Source organism: Drosophila montana, unplaced genomic scaffold (genome assembly GCF_035044405.1).
Source record: "Drosophila montana isolate Dmon_TW-CO22-7 unplaced genomic scaffold, ASM3504440v1 contig_3733_1, whole genome shotgun sequence".
NCBI classification, from domain to species: Eukaryota; Metazoa; Arthropoda; class Insecta; order Diptera; family Drosophilidae; genus Drosophila; species Drosophila montana.
The window spans coordinates 9,971,572-9,984,668 of NW_026998620.1; the positions used below are offsets into that span (position 1 = coordinate 9,971,572).

Here is a 13,097-nt window from a genome sequence, read left to right on the forward strand (position 1 = left end):
GTTAACAGAGTCGATTTATCGATACATTTTAGCTAATCGCATATATTTATGCACTCCCATACTCATCACTAGCTTTAAATGAAAGTTAACACAGCGGCCATTTGAAATTATTTATTTACATTTTAAAACTTAGACATTGGGCGTTGCATTTAAAAGTCTAATGCGCCGTTCGCAGGCCCCATCAATACGCAGAGCAGCCAAAATGGGTGCTGCTGCTATTGAATTGAATGTCAAATATGACAAAAGCGCTGCTGAGCCCCTGGAAATGCAATGGGGAACAGCAGGTTGCTATAAAGGATTCAGGCCACGAAAGTACAATGAAGGAGAGAATCCGCTTACGGATAAGCGAATCTTCCTGGTGCTCTGGCGCAAACAGTCCAACAAAAAACATAAAACTTGGACAGGCAATGGAACTCTAGAGTTGACTGCAACCAAGGCAACCTTGAAAGACGAAACGGGCAAAGTAATGGACGTCTTAACGTGTTTTAAGCATGAAAAAATTCAAAAGGATGCTCTACTAGAAATCGGCATGAGGGACGTTGAAATACAAGTGGAGCTAACGACCGCCGCCGAATGCATAACGCAGCGGAAAGAAGAGATTGAAAACTGGTATCGCCAGCAAGAGGAATCTGTTGGTCAAGTTGCCGGGCACCATGACACCAGCGGCATACCACAAAGGCCGATGAACATCTTGAAAAGGCCAAAGCGATTGCCCGAATTCAAATCCCTCAACGAAATTTCAAGTTGTGTCATCCCAGCAGCTGATCCTTTCCAGCTAGACGAATACATTTGCATGCTGGCACCAGCGGAACTTCAATATCAGACAATGCAGCTGCTTGCCGATTATTGTCGGGATTCAGGCATGGTAAGTCACGAGAGATTAAGTCACGACATGTGTAACGCAACAAAGGAAATATCTATATATTTAAATATATATATTTTTAATCGGTATCGTTTTATTTTACTTTGAATTTATAGCAACAAACATCTGCGTCGGTTGACATTCTTCAAGTAGCTCAACAAATTTGCGATCATCCTGTGCTACTGAAGCACATCGAGAATCAACCAATTGTGACTGACGCACTGGTACCACATTTGCCGCCCTGGCAGGAAATGGGTCTCTATGACTGTGCCAAATTTGAATTCGTGCATTTAATACTCGACAATTTAGTTGCAGTGCGCGGTGAGAAGTGTGCCATTGTTGCAGATAGTCAAAATTGCTTAGACATCATCAAGGGCTACTGTCAATGCTGGGATATACCACACATACAAGTTTCCGATGGCTTGCAAGCCAACTGCTTCAATGCCCCCAGCACGGAGGATGCAAAGGCACCAATGGTTGCCCTTCTAATGGCAAGCCAATTGCCAAAAGAGCGCCTAACTGGCTGCAAATATGTAATACTCTATAATTATAGCGCACGAGCTGCAGCGAGGCATTTATTGGCAGCGAACATGCGAATTTATACACTAATCACAGCTGACTGCTTGGAGGAGCGACAGTTTCAGCAACACTTGGGACTGGTCAATAGGAGCGATTCCTTAATGGGTTTGATAAACCTGCGTGAGGAGGACACACAGCATCTGCTCAGAGTTCTACAGAATGTGAGTAAATGTTAGTTTGTCAAATATTAGCTAAAACTTTCTTCTCTTAACAGACAAGCTGGAGCCAATGGCAGCCACCTTTCAGCGATGCATTTTTAAAGGTATACAACGTTCTTAGTCTTAACCTGATTTGATTTTAGTTGATTTATAATTTGCAGGACACATTTTTCAGTGATGAATTATCAAGCCTAAGATGCGTCTTCAGCAAGCAGCATAAAGATCCAGAGCTTCAAATACTTTAATAGATTTTATTTAGTTAACATATTTTTTTGGTTATCGCAATATGGCAAACTTATTAAAACGAGATTTACATACATAAATGCTTTGTTCTACTCTATGAGGTTCTGAACAGCGTCTATGCGCAGCGAGTAATTATTATCCTGTTTGTTGTAAATAACCTCATCGCACTTTACAATGGCGCCAATTGCCAAATATTTTTCCAGACGTGCCAGTTGCTCGTCGGTAACATCAACAGGCACGCCCAGCAGATCGTATTCGGTAGTTAATATGGGGAATATAAATTGTGGAGGGTATGGGCGAATATCATTAACATGAATTGGGATAATATTTCCGTAGTCGATAAATAAGATGCTGGGGTAACCATCGCCCACTAGTTCCATGCACAAGCCTCGGCACCATTTGCCTTGGTATTTTGCAATACATAAATCGTTCTTTCTAAAAAATATAAAAATAAATATAATAAATATTTGATGCCTATGCAAAGTCGACTTACGGAGCAGCATAGAATGCGCATTTGGCAACGGATTCACCGTAGAATTGAATGTCGCGCTGCATCTGAGTTATTTCGTATGCATAATCCAAAAGAGTGCAGTGAATGACACCAAATTTGATGAACGTATTATCCATGACGACCAGGTCAAGGCCTTTGCCAGTTGGCAAATGCACGTGCTGCAAATACTGAAATCCAAAGCAAAGAATTAGACAAAACTGGATGAAAGCATCTATTGGACCTGTCTTACATCCTCTTTATATCCAACTTCTGATAGCAATGGCTCCACGGGAGTTACTATTGTCTTAATCAATCCATTTAAGCTGCGATTTAGTTCGCTTTCAATGAGAACGACGCGTTGCATGCCCTTGTCGAAGTCAAACTCACGCTCCGAGTACTTCAGCACAAATGTGTAGGTGTGGTCCAGCTCGTACAACATACTACGCACATTGGGGCACATGAAGCGCCTTGGTACGCGGCGCAGCAGCACGGGCACAGCATAGCGCGGCAATGCTGCCAAATAGGTGCTGCACTCGTGCAGATATTCGAGCGTTGTGATCTCCACGTTGCCGTAATCCACACATACCACATATATGAATTGCGGATTGTCGACATTAAGCACCATAGCTCGTACAGTTTGAATGCTGGATTTGTAAATGACAATCTGACCGCACTGCGGCAACTGAGTCAGCTTGGGCGCCAATTTGCCCCGCATCATGACGTCCGAGAGCACTTTATAGTAGGCAATCTCGGCGACAATTTCAGCTGAGCGCACGTACAATACGTTGGTCTGCTCAAATGCAGTGATTTTGACGTTGCTACCGGAGGGCGGAAGCTTTACCTTTGTGATATTTGTCGTAATGGTATCGTCAATCACGGGCGGCCTACCCTTGTCACAGCTCTCCTTGTGCGCAGCGGCTAGGGCATCAAAGCACACTGGATTGCAGAAGGGCATCCGGCAAAATTTGCAACTGTTGTCAGTGTAGCAACTGCAAGCTAAACACTTCTTTGCTAGTTGCGGAAGCTTTGATTCACCATTACACGCCTTAGATTCCTGTTGGTTGTTAGGTCTATAAACCAATTGAAATATATTAAACTTTTTGTTTGCCTATTACAAATACCTACGTAACTATTAAGCGGCCGGATCGATAGTGAAGCACGGCCTGATCTATTTCAACAATCTTCTGGAATTCGTAAGCTCCACATCGCTCCAGCGTAAACTCATATTTAACGTTCAGATAACGTTGATTCACATCGTTTACGGCCAGCAGAGAGTTTTTGCCGGTGTAGTCAGCTTTGATAACTATGGGAGATTTAAAGAATTCCGGATGCTTGTTTGGATTTGCTGATACTTGAATAGTGCGAGATTCCAAGTCCACGGCGTTTGAAGTTAGTTCTGGTTCGGGCATTTTAGTTTCTTCAGCCTCGTTTTGTTGACAGGGAAAAAAAGTGTCGTTTTGTTGAGAACGACCCTCGACACAAAAGATAATATTTGGAAACTGACGAATCTTTGTCCAGGCCGCCTCAAGAGATCTTATTCAAGATAACGAAAAATTCACACAGTTCAAAAGTCAAAAATTCACTTTTAAAAAACATACCCAATATTATGAAAATAAACACAAAATACACGTGATCCTGAGCGAAATTCAATGTCATAAATAATGTCGCCAAAGAAATTTCTCAACATGTTGTATGTAATAAATTGATTCTTCTTTTTAATAACCAAGTATGGATATTGCATTTGTTTGGTAATCCGATCCTGTTTACCATTATCTTTTGCAGGTGCTTCGTTGACACTTTCATATTTGTTTGAAGTCTCATCAAAATAATGCTCAGCTAGGGGATTCCAATCCGACCAATCGTTTTCAAACTGGGCCATTATTATTTATTATCTTTATAAATGGTTTTTCGAACCGGAAAAAATTTAAAATCGCGACTTGGAAATGCATACAAATTACGAGCTTAGATTTCTTAAAGGGTCGACTTAAAATATCGATAGATCCTGCGCTTAACAGAACAGTCCTTTAGTTAACAGCAAACAGACAGCAGTATGAAAAACGCGACCTATCGATATTATTTGCATCATTAGCCAACACTTACAAGCTTATAAATATTATCCGAAACCAAACAATTTACAATAGAAATGGTAAAAAACGAACCGAATTTTGTTGTTGAGCGCATTGTGGACAAGCGTATCACTGCCGATGGAAAAGTAGAGTATTTTATTAAGTGGCGCGGCTATCCATCCGGGGACAATACTTGGGAGCCGGAAGAAAACTGTGAATGCCCAGCTCTCATACAAAAGTTCGAGGAGTCGCGAGCAAAATCTAAGAAGCGCGGCGAAAAGAAACCGAAATGTGAGGAAATACAGAAGCCGCGCGGCTATGAGCGTTGTTTGGAACTGGCTGAGATCATGGGCGCAACCGACGTTACCGGGGAAATCAAATACCTCGTCAGATGGCAATATTGTGACGAGTTCGATTTAGTGGCAAGCAGCCAGGTATCGGAGAAGGATCCGCAGATGCTTATCGAATATTATCAGAAGATGGCACCCTACACTGGCTACATCAGTAAGCGCATGCAAGGCGTTCCAGAGGAATTGCGTGCAGTAGCGGCACAAACTGGCTACGCTGTCAGCAGTGCACCCACGGATGCAGTAGAGCCAACCGTATGCAACGTCGATACAGAACAGATACCGGTCGTGGAACCAAAACAACAAGTACCCATAGAGTTGGCCGTGCCGCAGGAAGAAGCGGCTGATACTGAGATGGACAATGTTGGTGTTTCCTACTCTATACCCGTACCGGGCGTGGGTAACATTGCCATTGACGTCCCAATGGTCGATAATTGATTTCAGAGATTTACTTGACAAGAAATTAAAGAAACTTTGTAACTATATTGTAAGGAACTCCATTTAAATATGCTAAGTACATTCTTCGTCTAGATTAATAGACCCCAGCTGTCCAGTGCGAAAGAAGCTGATAAATTTTCGCGCGGCGGCCAATAAATTTGTCATCACCTCCACCTGTCCATTGTATTGCTTTACACGGTGGAACATCGCCTGCTGCTGTGCATATTCTGCAAGAACGGCGCTTATATTATCACTGGGACCGGAGGTTAGACCCAGTTTTTCGACGTACTCGTAGCGCCTATGTTTATTCAGCCAATACAGCAGATAGTCGGCTATCAGATCTTCGCCCACGATGTGATCGGGTACACAGCCAACCAGTGCCAATTTCATGCCCATTTCGTCGTCGGTAACAGACGGCTGCAGTATGCCGGGTGTATCAATCATATAGACCAAAGGCTGTTCTTGGATTTTAATGCGCTCGCCGACGGCTCGAGTGATACCGGCCTCGGCGCCGACGCGTGCCGCGCTGCGTTTCTTGAGATGCACATTTCGCAGTACGTTGATTATGCTGCTCTTACCCACATTGGGCACACCAATAATCATAATGTTGTGCTCGGCACTATGTGCTCTATTGAATCTACTACTTTCTGCCACCAACTTAGTTGCCAATGGCAGTATGTCCAATACGCCGGTATTCCGCTGATCTTTGCAGTTAGTGAAGAGAATGTTTCTCAGTTCGGGCTGCTGTGTTCGTAGCTGCTTGAGGATACCGCGTTGTTGCTTGGTCCCTATGAGGTCTACCTTATTCAGGACTAATATATGTGGTTTTACGCCGTTCCCTATGGAAACAACAAATTTTGCCGTAAAATATGTATAAACAAAGCTAATCTCATTTGTATACCTGTTATTGTGTCAAAGAATTGAGAATTCCGACCTGCTAGAGGAATGCGGGCATCGTGTACTTCAACAATGCAATCGACGCTGCGTAGCTTCTGTTGTATTTGTCGCACGCCCTTGGTCATGTGGCCTGGAAACCAATTGACGCGTTGATTTCGACTTGGTAGACGAAATACGGCACGAAAAGGATTCGCCAGCGACATGTTAATGTTTTGAGCGGCAATATCAGCTGATTACATATGACGTAACTGTTGCCCATCAAACTTATCGTCATTAAAGTTATCGATTAATAGAAAGCTCTCGATGCTCGATGTGTTTAACAACAACTCGATTGGAAATTTAATATCAAATTTTAAATATGTACTCGCACAAATAAAAGACCAGTGAAATATAACAACTATAATTTTAAAGTATATTTTATAAAATACATTTTGATGTAAATAACTATAATTAACCGTGAGTGTTGCAAAATAATTGTCCAACATATAACAATGTTTCGTATTTGGAAAGCTTATATCTTATCTTTTTTTCATAAAGTGAATCAGAATACTTGCAATTTATAATATTTTTATAGCGATAAAAATGAATGCCATTAATTTTGACGACATTATTCTGGGTGACGTATGTTTTAATAAATATCTATGTGTTTAAAATGCAGATAAAATACTTTAAACTCTCTTTTAGGAGATCAGTAAGGGAAGCTTTATGCAAGTATATAAAGCAAAATGGCTCACGAAAGATGTTGCTGTAAAGAAGGTTTACATTAATTCAAATAATTCTATGCAAAGAGGAACCAAACAGCTTTTTCGTGCAAACCATGAGAATATCATATTTTTACATGGTACATCAATCCAGTTTCCTACCGTCTATTTGGTAATGGAATACGTGGATGGCGGGTCATTCTACAACTTTTTACATATCGAACAGACAAAGTATGAATTGGAACATGTTATAAACTGGGCGCTCCAGATCGCCAAAGTAAGCGTATCTGTGCACTTACTTAAGGATTGCTTATTGTTTTCGTTATTTGACAGGGTATTGGCTATCTGCATGACCAGGCAATGGTTCATCGTGACATACGCCCGTTCAGTATATTACTATGTGATAAACATCGATGTGTAAAGATTTATGAGTTTTCTTGCGTAAGAGATCTGGATACCACAATGTCAAGCAATGTTGGCGATGCCGCCCATATGGCACCGGAGGTTTCTACTATTTTTCTTATTTTAAGTATATATGCAACTTCACACAAGGAATTCTGTTTCTAATAGGTTTTCAATAACGTAAAATACACCGAGAAATGTGATGTTTACAGCTTTGCCATTACCCTGTGGGAAATGCTATCACGGAAAAAGCCCTTTGAAAAGTATTGCAATAATTTAACAATATGTCGAAAAGTGGAAACGGGTATGTAATATGTTACTCTTATTGTTAATTATATAATCAATATTTAATATCATCATATTAGGAGAACGACCGTCATTGGATGAATTACAATTTCACTGTCCCGACAAGATTCAAGAATTGATGACAGACTGCTGGAGTCCCGATCCAGACAAACGTTCTTCCATGAAAGATATTATTGATGTGCTCAACGATCATCAGAAAGTGGTTGATCTGAGCCTTTAAATTAAACGGAACAAACGGCGAACATGTGACTATATAATTGATATTCGATGAAACTACGGGCACTTAATGTGGATAGAACACAATCCAGAAAAACTCTTTCCAAATTTCTACCCAAAATCACATAGGCGTACTATATTTAATCAGTAATCTAATATTAAATTGCATATTTTGCAGTAGTTTTGCAGACATATTTATACAATCGTCATATTTTCAATACTACCCATATTATCATTTTTTATTTGAAATATATTAAATAACCAAAATTGCGAAATGAGCAAAATCCACGCAAAGCTTTCAGTTACTTCAAAATTATCTACTGTACATGAAAGTAGTAGTAGTATTATCGATGTGGCCTCCATCTTTCCAAAGCCGTTGCCAGTACTGAAAGTTGGACCTGTGTACGATGAGAGTGGGTTTACGCTTAACGAAAGATTGGCTTTGCGGCAGGCTTGGAAGCTAATCAAACCATTCGAGCGGCGCTATGGAAAGGACATTTACTTTACGTGAGATGAAAACATTAGCTCGTAGAAACTTAATGTTAAATAAGCAACAATTTGTAGCTTTATTATGAAGCACTACTCAACATTTGAAAACTTTCGCCATAATGGCAAACTTGATATGCACCGCTTGCATGGACATTCCTTGGCCTTTATGCGCTATATAAGCGCCGTAATTGATCAGAACGATCCGGTATTATTCCAAGCAATGCTGAGCGACAATCACATAGTACACACTCGCTGCCGTGTGTCTCAGGAGCATATGAGGGTACATTGCCTAAAGATGTTAAGCAAATGTAGTTTACGAATCATATTTTTTTTTATCTTATTTTCCATCTGTAGATGCTGATGAACGCTCTTATTGATTATGTGCTGGATAAGCTCAAGGATGTTAGCTCAGCAGCGTTGGAGAGCGGCTTTCGACGACTCCTGGAGAAGTTTCAGGTATACTTCGATCAGCAAAACATAAGCTTTATGGCATACAAGCGAAGTCTGAGCAAAGAAAGCCTCTCTGCCAAAAGTGACCAGCAATAAATAATTAAATCACTCATACGCCATGTAGAACCTCAATTGATTTGGACTTAACTGCAATATATCCATCCGCATATTAAGCTCTTGATCAATCTTTAGATTATCCAAGGCTCTATCCACATACGCCCCTCCTTCATCAGCTAACTGACTGACTGACTGACGGGTTGCGTATATCAATGCAAATGGAAGTCTCGGTGCGCAGTCGACAGCAGAACGTTAACGCTAGCGTCGCTGCTGCTGTCGCGCTATGTTTACGCACATATGTACATATCAATTGACGACGCCGCGTCGCAGTCGACGCGCTGCGCTGGGTCTTGGCAGCGTTGGCTTTTAGCTGTGCTGTTAAGCGCGTTTCCTTAGAGAAATTCAGTTTTGCTCGGGCTCTCAGTGCGCCCATCCACACGTTTCGATACTAAAAACGTTGCCAGTAAATTTAAACTGGAAAAAAATATCAGTTAAAAAAATTAAGAAAAATATATACAAATAATTTTCAACGGAATTTAACACCAATCAAATTAAATGATTTAATTTCTCGGTGATTTTGGGTACTTTTTATATAGACTACATAAACAATGGTTGCCACTGAGGATATTAAAAAGGTAAGAGCGTATGAAAAGTAAACCTTAAGAAATTTTAAATAAATCTTAAACACTAAAATCTTACAAAAGCTCAACTTAAATTTATTTAAAATATGTTCAAAGTTGTTGTCAAATGAAGTATAAAAATGTTATTGCTTTCCTTTCCAAAAATCAAGTGCTTTTATTATTCATTGGGCTAACCTAATGATCACATGGTTACTGAAAAGTATGCTATGCTTAGGTCTGATAAAAGTTTCGATATGCTCATCATTGGTTTTATACAAATGCCCAGCATTGTATTTTTTTGAATTAATATTTTATATAAATAATCCACAATCTTTAAGCTAATTTATTACCTATTAGTTCATACATTAGGTTAGATATCTTATCTCGATCCCAGCAACGGAATTCTAGTGCAAAGCTCAAATCTTACCATGACAACTTGTGCCGAATTTTAAATGTTTACTTTATTACGTCTATTGCCAGGCCATAAGATTTCATAAATTATTCAACGTCATCCTATCAGAGACCATGAACATAAGCCCACATACAAACAATGGACTACTTGAATAGCTTACCTTGGTTTGTGGGCCAATCAATGGAACAATTAAGCAAATGACTGGATTAGAACTTTTCGTTTTTGCTTTCAGTTAACAGTCATAAAAATACTAAACTATAAGTACCCATAGCACAAGACGGCAATAAATAATCACTCGACTCTCCAATACGTGCTTATGCATAATATTTTTCGAGTGCCACACATTCTACTGGGTAACTCATAGTTGCGTACTCCCTTCCCTTTAAATTAAATTTCCAAAAAAAACTATATTTGGGCACCACTTAAGAAGCTACGACAATGCGTAAGTTCACGTGAGAACTGCCTGTTTTTGATAATGACAAATTAAAGACCTTTAAATAAGACGATTTATGATTTAGATTTGTAGACATATGCCATATGTATGTTTAACCATATATATATATATATATATATATATATATATATATATATATATGCTGGTATTAGATTAGCACAGACGAGTTTGTGATTCACGAGTCGACTTACCCTCTACTGATAGCAGTGATAATAGAGACACGATATTATAGAATATATTAAACTTATGTCGTGCATTGTCAAAAATTGAATATTGTTTTATTTTATCGCGCCAAAAAAGCACATATTTCACATTGAATACATATGTACATGTATGTATATACTCTATAGCTTACTGTTGTTGTCGTTCTGGACCCTATCGCTTATTGCTTATGTTTCCAGACCGGACATGTTTGAACATTTTTATCTTGTTTGTGCGAGCTGTCGAGCAATCTGCGAAGCAACAATAATATTTACATGTCTGTTTCGGCATATCATGGCCGGCGCATCCGCCATAAACAATGCATTTTACAGCCTTAGAATGTGAATTATATTGGATAAAAGCTAATATAAGAAATGAATCGAAATATTACTTGAAAGCTCATGTAGATTTACTTATCTGTGTGTTTATAAATCTTATCAACTTGAAATGATTGAAATTATTCAAATATTTTAATATTTTATAAGTATACTAGGAGAAACTAGATCTGAATTGGCTTAACATACATATTTTTATTTATTTAGAAATATTTCTGTAAAAATGCTGTTATCTAGATGTTTTCTATACACACTCGAAAGAAAAAGAAATGTAACTTTGCCTATGTAACACATCCAAGCATACACGCATTCATACATACATACAAAACGTGAAGTAGGCTTTGTTTGAGATTGACATTGAAATGTTCATACATACGGACGAACGCGCAGTGGTTGGTGCTGAACAAGAATATATGTATATAATTTTTGCGATCAGAGAAGCCTTCCTTCAAGTTATACTCTCACAAAATACAAAATACTATCTTCAACTAACTAAATGTACCTGTTTAATGTTATGAATTGAGACTGCACGCACCCTATTGTGAGCCACTGTACTTGCGTGCAATAATCTTGTACCCACCTTCAAGTAAAACTGCAATAGAATTTATAATTGATTCTTTTCCCTCAATACAAATAAAAACATTGTTTATGTGACTTTTAATCACACATTCCCTAGAGCTACTGAGAGCCAATAAATTTCAGAGCAAGCCTGCAGCAAGCAGCTCACGATTTAGCGACCGACTACTACAACGAGCGATTGCCGAGAACGTTGTCTTCGTGTACTGCGAAAGACACGAGGCGCAACGGCGTCAACAACACTGGCGGCGATGCCGTTGCCGTTGCCGATGTTGATGACGATGATTGCACTTGACATTGGGGCATCGGCAAAGGGGAATCGGCAAAAAGTAAACAGAGCAAAGAAAACGAAAAACTAATTAGCATGTGATGCGCCTCCTTTGACTGGTGGGTGTGTCTCTCCGTCTCTCGGTCTCTCTGCACGGCAAATGCATTTTATAGGCTCTCCCCTCGCTCGTTCTCTCTCTTTCTAGCTGACCTGTTGTTGTTATTGTTGTTGCAGGGAATGGCGACAGGTTTATTTGAAATTTGAATTTCAGTTGACGCCATTAAATGCAATTACGTTTGTGTAGTACATTTTACAATTAAACATTCCGATTTGATAACATTGATGCGCTCGTTTGCATTCCCAAAAGGATTTGAATATCACACCCAAATAGATAAATATAAAATGTATAAATACATTTGTACTTTTGTCGTAAATGCGTTTGTTTTTATTGCTGTGCAAAGGGTATTTGAATTATTTCACGCTATCTCTAATGACCGCAATATCCCATAAAATAGTTAGGAATATTACTGACCAGGGCAACAAGATGAAGCTACACACCCAAGTCGCTCCTATGGGAATTGGGAATTATCTAATTGGAATGTACTATAATGATAATTATTTCTTACTATGTTTATCTTTTGCTTTGCTGAAAAATAATTTATCAATATCGTGCATCGGCAATGGAATTTGTTATTAAATCTACTTCCAAGGGAATGAAATCTCTCGCCTCTCAGAGACAACTATTTCGTCTGTTTTTCTTATAATATTCACATACGTATTTGTGATTACGTATATACGAAGTACAGATGTAAGTATATATCCGTTTGTTTTTAGTTATTTTGCAAGATTTAAAATGCTTTTACCTGACGCATTTGAATGTCGTCGAATGGCATTTTTGGCAAGTGCAACAGAAACGCAATTTTTTATAGACATTACAGGAAGCATTTGTTTAGTTGGACGCGGGGGCGTATGCGTAACATTTGTGTATGTTTGTTATGAAATCGTTCAGAATGTGCTACAATTATGAGTGCGACTCTAAACGATCTATTTCCTAAAATGTCAGACTCAAATGAACGACTTGACACAGTCATCTAATCAATCTAAAATCAATTATAAATTATTTAGTTCTTTATATATGAACATTGACAGTTGGACGTGGGGGCGTATGCGCAACATTTGTGTATGTTTGATATGATATCGGTCAGAATGTGCTACAATTATGAGTGCGACTATATGCGATCTATTTACTAATATCTCAGACTCAAATGTATGACTTGACACAGTCAGCTAATCCTACCGAAAATCAATTATAAATTATTAAGATTTTTTGATTAACAGCTATTGTACCGAATATCTTTAAGATCATTATTTTGCACCTTTGGACACTCGATCAAGTCCGCGATGCACTTTTCTATTGTCTCTGACGTAAAATACGAAATGTTGTGCATTTAAATGCGCGAAATCCCGTGGCATTACAATGAATAGCCAAAAAAACACGATAAAAAGAATAATACTTTATCGAAGTTGAAA

At 39.0% G+C, this 13,097-nt stretch overlaps 6 protein-coding genes and 1 long non-coding RNA gene across 11 annotated transcripts; 4 read left to right on the plus strand and 3 right to left on the minus strand.

Moving 5' to 3' along the window:
• The first annotated feature begins 69 nt into the window (after positions 1–69).
• LOC135435872 (uncharacterized) lies at positions 70–1,922 on the plus strand. Of its 2 annotated transcripts, none has more exons than XR_010437445.1 (4): positions 70–865; positions 979–1,353; positions 1,416–1,602; positions 1,656–1,703. XR_010437445.1 is itself a non-coding variant. In XM_064693108.1 (4 exons), exons 1-4 carry the CDS (start codon positions 161–163, stop codon positions 1,842–1,844), a joined length of 1,461 nt encoding a protein of 486 aa, XP_064549178.1. In that variant the 5' UTR covers positions 71–160; the 3' UTR covers positions 1,845–1,922. The 2 variants fall into 2 exon arrangements, 1 of the variants encoding a protein (XP_064549178.1); XM_064693108.1 differs by adding an exon at positions 1,761–1,922 and having other exon boundaries at positions 71–865; positions 979–1,602.
• On the minus strand, positions 1,837–4,211 carry vret (vreteno). Its single transcript, XM_064693107.1, has 5 exons — positions 3,931–4,211; positions 3,458–3,865; positions 2,583–3,402; positions 2,336–2,520; positions 1,837–2,277 (listed from the first exon to the last, which is right to left on the minus strand). Exons 1-5 carry the CDS (start codon positions 4,209–4,211, stop codon positions 1,932–1,934), a joined length of 2,040 nt encoding a protein of 679 aa, XP_064549177.1. The 3' UTR covers positions 1,837–1,931.
• Positions 4,212–4,232: 21 nt separating this feature from the next.
• HP1c (Heterochromatin Protein 1c) lies at positions 4,233–5,228 on the plus strand. The gene has a single exon (XM_064693115.1). The coding sequence runs from the start codon at positions 4,476–4,478 to the stop codon at positions 5,181–5,183; it is 708 nt and encodes a 235-aa protein (XP_064549185.1). The 5' UTR covers positions 4,233–4,475; the 3' UTR covers positions 5,184–5,228.
• LOC135435873 (mitochondrial GTPase 1) lies at positions 5,209–6,328 on the minus strand. The gene is made up of 2 exons (XM_064693109.1): positions 6,085–6,328; positions 5,209–6,022 (listed from the first exon to the last, which is right to left on the minus strand). Exons 1-2 carry the CDS (start codon positions 6,281–6,283, stop codon positions 5,256–5,258), a joined length of 966 nt encoding a protein of 321 aa, XP_064549179.1. The 5' UTR covers positions 6,284–6,328; the 3' UTR covers positions 5,209–5,255.
• A 98-nt stretch (positions 6,329–6,426) lies between these two features.
• On the plus strand, positions 6,427–7,709 carry Takl2 (Tak1-like 2). 2 transcript variants are annotated; one of them, XM_064693113.1, is made up of 6 exons: positions 6,427–6,536; positions 6,655–6,701; positions 6,765–7,058; positions 7,115–7,285; positions 7,352–7,487; positions 7,549–7,709. In XM_064693113.1, the coding sequence occupies exons 2-6, from the start codon at positions 6,663–6,665 to the stop codon at positions 7,707–7,709; spliced, it is 801 nt and encodes a 266-aa protein (XP_064549183.1). In that variant the 5' UTR covers positions 6,427–6,536; positions 6,655–6,662. The 2 variants fall into 2 exon arrangements, with proteins under 2 accessions (XP_064549183.1, XP_064549184.1); XM_064693114.1 differs by having other exon boundaries at positions 6,519–6,536; positions 6,618–6,701.
• Positions 7,710–7,835: 126 nt separating this feature from the next.
• LOC135435879 (uncharacterized) lies at positions 7,836–8,817 on the plus strand. The gene is made up of 3 exons (XM_064693116.1): positions 7,836–8,212; positions 8,270–8,474; positions 8,549–8,817. The coding sequence occupies exons 1-3, from the start codon at positions 7,980–7,982 to the stop codon at positions 8,738–8,740; spliced, it is 630 nt and encodes a 209-aa protein (XP_064549186.1). The 5' UTR covers positions 7,836–7,979; the 3' UTR covers positions 8,741–8,817.
• Positions 8,076–12,208, minus strand: LOC135435880 (uncharacterized). 3 transcript variants are annotated; one of them, XR_010437448.1, is made up of 3 exons: positions 11,304–12,205; positions 10,543–10,639; positions 8,076–9,175 (listed from the first exon to the last, which is right to left on the minus strand). It is a non-coding gene; the product is annotated as an uncharacterized LOC135435880 (long non-coding RNA). The 3 variants fall into 3 exon arrangements; XR_010437446.1 differs by lacking the exon at positions 10,543–10,639 and having other exon boundaries at positions 11,304–12,208; XR_010437447.1 differs by lacking the exon at positions 11,304–12,205 and having other exon boundaries at positions 10,543–10,900.
• Positions 12,209–13,097: the final 889 nt, after the last annotated feature.